General features: G+C 42.6%; 1 protein-coding gene across 1 annotated transcript; it reads left to right on the top strand.

Annotated features, from left to right (window-relative positions):
• Positions 1-4,823: 4,823 nt before the first annotated feature.
• LOC138905719 (uncharacterized) lies at positions 4,824-5,315 on the top strand. The gene has a single exon (XM_070194243.1). It carries the CDS (start codon positions 4,824-4,826, stop codon positions 5,313-5,315), a length of 492 nt encoding a protein of 163 aa, XP_070050344.1.
• The last annotated feature ends 596 nt before the right edge of the window (positions 5,316-5,911 follow it).

The raw sequence follows: 5,911 nt of genomic DNA, 5'->3' as shown, positions 1-5,911 counted from the left end.
GCGGTATTAATACTGGACGGTAGGGTGATTTCCTACGCGTCCAGACAGTTGAAGGTATAAGAAAAGAACTATCCTGTCCACGACCTTGAGTTAGAAGCTATTGTTCATGCCTTGAAAATTTAGCAGCATTATTTGTACGGTGTTCCTTGGAGATTTACATCGATCATCGAAGTTTGCAGCATCTGTTTAAGAAAAAATATCTTAACTTGCGTCAGCGGAGGTGGTTGGAGCTGCTGAAGTATTATGATATCACTATTTTGTACCACCATGGGAAGGCCAATGTGGTGGCCGATGCTTTGAGTCACCGGGCAGAGAGTTTGGGGAGTTTAGCATATCTACTAGCAGTAGAGAGGCCATTGGCGTTGGATGTTTAGGCCTTAGCCAGCCAGTTTATGAGATTGGATATTTCTGAGCTGAGTCGAGTATTGGCTTGTATGGTATCTCGGTCGTCTCTTTATGATCGTATCAGGGAGCGTCAGTATAATGACCCCCATCTGCTTGTCCTTAAGGACACGTTCCAGCAAAGTGATGCTAAGGAGGTCACTATTGGAGATGATGGTGCATTAAGGATGCATGGCAGGATATGTGTGCCCAATGTAGATGGTTTGCGTGAGTAGATTCTCTAGGAGGCTCACAGTTCGCGGTACTCTATTCATCCGGGTGCTGCAAAGATGTATCAAGACTTGAAACAGCATTACTGGTGGAGGAGAATGAAGAAGAACATAGTAGAGTATGTGGCTCGATGTCTGAATTGCCAGCAGGTAAAATATGAGCATCAGCAACAGGTGGATTGCTTCAGAAGTTAGAGATTACGGAGTGGAAATGGGAGTGCATCACTATGGATTTCATTGTTGGACTCCCACGGACTCAACGGAGGTTCGATGCAGTTTGGGTGATTGTGGATAGGTTGACCAAGTTGGCTCATTTCATTCCTGTGATGACTACCTATTCTTCCGAGCAGCTAGCTCAAATCTACATCCTTGAGATCGTCAGGCTTCATGGCGTACCGATATCTATTATCTCTAACCGGGGTACGCAGTTTACATCACGGTTCTGGAGAGCTGTACAACATGAGTTGGGTACCCGGGTTGAGTTGAGCACAGCATTTCACCCTCAGATGGACGGGCAGTCCGAGCGCACTATTCAGATATTAGAGGATATGCTCCGTGCATGTGTGATAGATTTTGGGGGTACTTGGGACCAGTTCTTTCCACTTACGGAGTTTGCTTACAACAACAGTTATTAGTCCAGCATTCAGATGGCACCATATAAGGCTCTGTATGGTAGGCAGTGTCGGTCCCCAATGGGTTGGTTCGAGCCGAGCGAGGCCAGATTATTGGATACGGACTTGGTTCAGGAGACCTTGGAAAAGGTTAAGGTGATTTAGGATAGACTTCGCACGGCCCAGTCCAGCAGAAGAGTTACGCGCACCGAAAGGTTCGCGATGTTGAATTTATGGTTAGAGAGCGGGTCTTGCTTCGGGTTTCGCCTGTGAAGGGCATTATGAGATTCGGAAAGAAGGGCAATTTGAGACCAAGGTTCATTGGTCCTTTTGAGGTGTTGCGGCATGTTGGGGAGGTTGCTTATGAGCTTGCCTTACCTCCCAGCCTAGCAGGAGTCCATCCAGTATTTCATGTGTTCGATGCTTCGGAAGTATCACGGTGATCCAGCTCATGTATTGGATTTCATCTCAATCCAATTGGAAATAATCTATCTTATGTTGAAGAGCCAGTGGCTATTTTAGACAGGCAGGTCAGAAAGCTAAGGTCAAAGGACATTGCTTCTGTGAAGGTTCATTGGAGGGGACAACCGATCGAGGAGGCGACTTGGGAGACCGAGCAGGATATGTGCAGCCGTTATCCTCATCTTTTTACCACTTCAGGCATGTCTCTATGCTCGTTCGAGGATGAACGATTGTTTTAAGAGGGGAGGATGTAATGAACCGGCCGGTCATTTTGAGAGTAATAGCCCCAATCCCATATTTACTGCTTCTCCCATATTTATTTCTGCTATTGTGACTTGCCGGGAGGTTTCGTTTTGGTTTTTGGAGTGTTTTGGGACACTTAGTCCCTAAATGGAGGTTTAAGCCTTAGGATTTGGACCGTAGTCGGAACTATATGAAGACAATTCTGGAATGGAATTCTTTCGATTCCATTAGCTCCGTTAGGTGATTTTGGACTTAGGGGCGTGTCCGGATTGCGTTTTGGACGTCCGTAGCTTATTTAGGCTTGAATTGGCGAAAGTCAAAATTTTAGAGTTTTGGACTGGCTGTAGAAATTTTGATACCGGGGTCGTAATCCGATTCCCGAAGTTGGAGTAGGTCTGTAATATTTAATATGACTTGTGTGCAAAATTGGGAGTCAATCGGACATGGTTTGGTTGGTTTCGGCATCGGTTGTCGAAATTGAAAGTTTCAAGTTCTTTAAGTTTGCATCGGAGGATGATTTATGATTTTATCATTGTTTGATGTGGTTTGAGGGCTCGACTAAGTTCGTATGGTATTTTAGGATTGGTTGGTATGTTGAGGTCCCGGGGGCCTCGGGTGTCTTTCTGATGCTCAACGGGTCATTTTTGGACTTAAGGAGTTGGCTGTTTTTGCTGGTGTTCTGCAGCTGGTTTCCTTCATCGCGATCGCGTGAGAAGGCTCGCGATCACGTAGAGTAATTGGGATACCAGATGGGTTATCTCTTTGTGTTCGCCAAGAATGGGACGCGATCGTGTAGGTTCGTCAGGTTATGCATCGCAAACACGTGGCGTTCGCGAAGAAGAAATATGGCAGCAGTGGAATTGGTATTGTTCTTCGTGATCGCGTGAGGTCAGTCACGATCGCGTAAGTCTGAGGAGCTATTTCATCACGTTCATGTGGGGAGTTACGCGTTTGCATAGAGTAAAATAATGGGGCAGCGAAGTTATTCTTCGTGATCGCGAGGGTGTTTCCGCGATCGCGATTAAGGAAAAACATCTGGGCAGAATTAAAGTTCAAAATCGAAGGGTTTTGGTTCATAACTCAAAATTTGATTGAGAGCTCGATAAAAGGCAAAATTTGGAGAGATTTTCGGAGGAAGTTTTCGGGTAATGATTCCTAACTCCTTTATGGTTATATTCCACTAATCTATGGTTGATTTCATCATTTAATATTGGAATTTGGGGTTGAAATTGGGAGAAATTTGGAAGAACTTCTTCAACCAAGATTTCTAGTTTTGAAAGGGGATTTGTGGTCGGATTTGAGTAATTTTTATATGGTTAGACTCATGAGTGAATGAGTGTTCATATTTTGTGACTTTTACCTGATTCCGAGATGTGGGCCCCTCGGGCGATTTTTGAGTTAATTTCGAAATTTTTGTTAAAGTGTTGATTTCATTAATTAGATGTGTCTATTATGGTTGTACTTATGATATGTAATTGCTTTTGCTAGATTTGGGCCATTTAGAGCCGGATATTCGTGGGAAAGGCATTGTGACTGATTGATTGAGCTTGGTTCGAGGTAAGTGGCTTGCCTAACTTTGTGTGGGGGAAATCCCCTTAAGATTTGGAACTATTATGATATGTGAGCGCCGTGTACGCGAGGTGACGAGTACGTACACGGGCTAGTTGTGGAAGAACCCGATTCCTTTTTTTTTTTTACTGAGAAGCAACTTGTTTTTTTCCTTTTATTTTGAGTTATACATTTTTAATATGTATTAATCTACTTTCATTATTTATTGAGTTATTCCAATATGTGTATATATCCTGTGTAGTCTAATACAACATGTCTACGTATTTTAATTGCTTATGTGAACTCTGTGCAACATGCTTAGTGAATTTCCTGCTTCTTCCTTGACTGGTACTTAGTCTAAATCGTAAGATTTCACGATGTAGTTGCATTTCTATTGTTTGCGCTGCATATTTACTTTGGGACTATGGAATGTTATTCCGGGAGATCCCCCATGTACTGCATATTTACTTTGGGACTACGGAACGTTATTCTTTGAGATCCCCACGTACTGCATATTTACTTTGGGACTACGGAACGGTATTCCGGGAGATCCCCCTGTACTGCATATTTAATTTGAGACTATGGAACGGTATTCCGGGAGATCCCCCTGTACTGCATATTTACTTTGGGACTACGGAACGATATTCTGGGAGATCCCCTTGTCTTAAATATTTAGTTTGGGACTACGAAACGGTATTACGGGAGATCCCCTGTTGTATTTCTGTGTATTGAGCTATTACCTTCTATGAATTCTTTCTTGTTAAATTTCAGTCTTTATTTTAATGCGATATTTCATTCTTGCTTGGCTTTATTATCATATTCGAGTAGGGTTCGGACCTGACCTCATCACTACTTTACCGAGGTTAGGCTTGGCACTTATTGGGTACCGATTGTGGTGTACTCATGCTACTCTTCTGCGCATGTTTTTCGTGCGCAGATCCAGGTACTCCTTATCAACCGCACTATCAGTGAGCCGGGACAGCTTTGGAGACTTCAAGGTATATCTGTCGCGTCCGCAGACCTCGGAGTCCCCTTATACTCTTCCTCCATGTCAATTATCTTTTGTATTTTCTTTTGATAGACTCTGATGTATGGAGACACTAGATTTTCATCATGTAGTTTGTGATTCACGATGTTCCGGGTTTTGAAATTTTGTTGTGTATTTTTGAATAGTTGGTTGAATTTATATTTTTATTTCATTATTCCGCAAGAATGTTAGGCTTACCTAGTTGTAGAGACTAGGTGCCGTCACGACGTCACACGAAGGGGAAATTGGGTCGTGACATAAGGGCAATTCACTGCTAGGCTACCACTCTTCAACGACCAGTATTACTCTTGGTGGAAAAACATGATGAGAGATCACATCATAGGAGAAGACTATGAGCTATGGGATATTGTCACAGATGGCCCACTGGCTACCATGAAGATAAATGCTGAAGGAGTAGAGGTGCCAAAGACAAGAGCTGACTGCACTACTGAGGACTTGAGGAAATGGGAAAAGAATGCTAAAGCCAAAAAATTGCTTGTTTGTGGACTCGGTCCAGATGAGTACAGTAGAATCCAAAGATGTACCACTGCTAAGGAAATCTGGAACACTTTACAAATGGCCCATGAAGAAACACCTCAAGTGAAAAGGTCTAGAGCAACTCTACTGTATACTCAATATGAAAACTTTACCATGCAGGAAGGAGAAACCATTCAAGAGATGTACACAAGGTTCACTACATTGACAAGTGAACTAAAGTCTCTTGGAAGGATTATTCCTGAAAAAGATAGAGTTGAGAAGATTTTGACAAGGGTTCTACCTATTACTTGGGAGAGCAAAATCACTGCCATTTAGGAATCAAAGAATATTTCCACTCTCCCATTGGATGAGTTAATTGGAAATCTCACTGCTTATGAACTTAGGAGACAAACCATGAAAATGAATGTACCAAAGAAGGAAAGGAGCCTGGCACTCAGAATCACTGAAGGTTCTGATCTAGAAGATGATGATGTGGCTATGATCACCACGGACTTCAAGAAGTACTTGAGGAGAGGAAAGGGTCCTTCAAGAAGTTGAAGCTATAGTAAATCAAAAGTTCCTGAGAAGCAAACCAATGATGGATGCTACAAGTGTGGAAAGACTGATCGCCAATGGAAAATTGAGTGGAAGAAGGAAAGAGCTGAACGAAGGAATAGGAAGAAGGAATAGATTCAACCCAAGAAAAGCAACAACAAAGGATCAACCAAGGCTATGGTCGCTTCTTGGGGAGAAAGCTCAGATGAAAGCTCAGATGATGATGATGGGGATGAACAAGCACTTATGGCCATTGGAGAATCTGATGAAGAAACTGAGGTAAGTGTAATTTATCTCAAAGACAAAATTAAATTATTGTCTAAAGAAAGGTTGTCTGAGTTACTTCTAGAACTAATTGATGAATCTGAGGATGTAAA

This window comes from Nicotiana tomentosiformis, chromosome 2 (assembly GCF_000390325.3).
Source record: "Nicotiana tomentosiformis chromosome 2, ASM39032v3, whole genome shotgun sequence".
Classification (NCBI taxonomy): domain Eukaryota; kingdom Viridiplantae; phylum Streptophyta; class Magnoliopsida; order Solanales; family Solanaceae; genus Nicotiana; species Nicotiana tomentosiformis.
The sequence above is the reverse complement of the archived record's forward strand: the minus strand, read 5'-3'. Positions and strand labels throughout refer to the sequence as shown.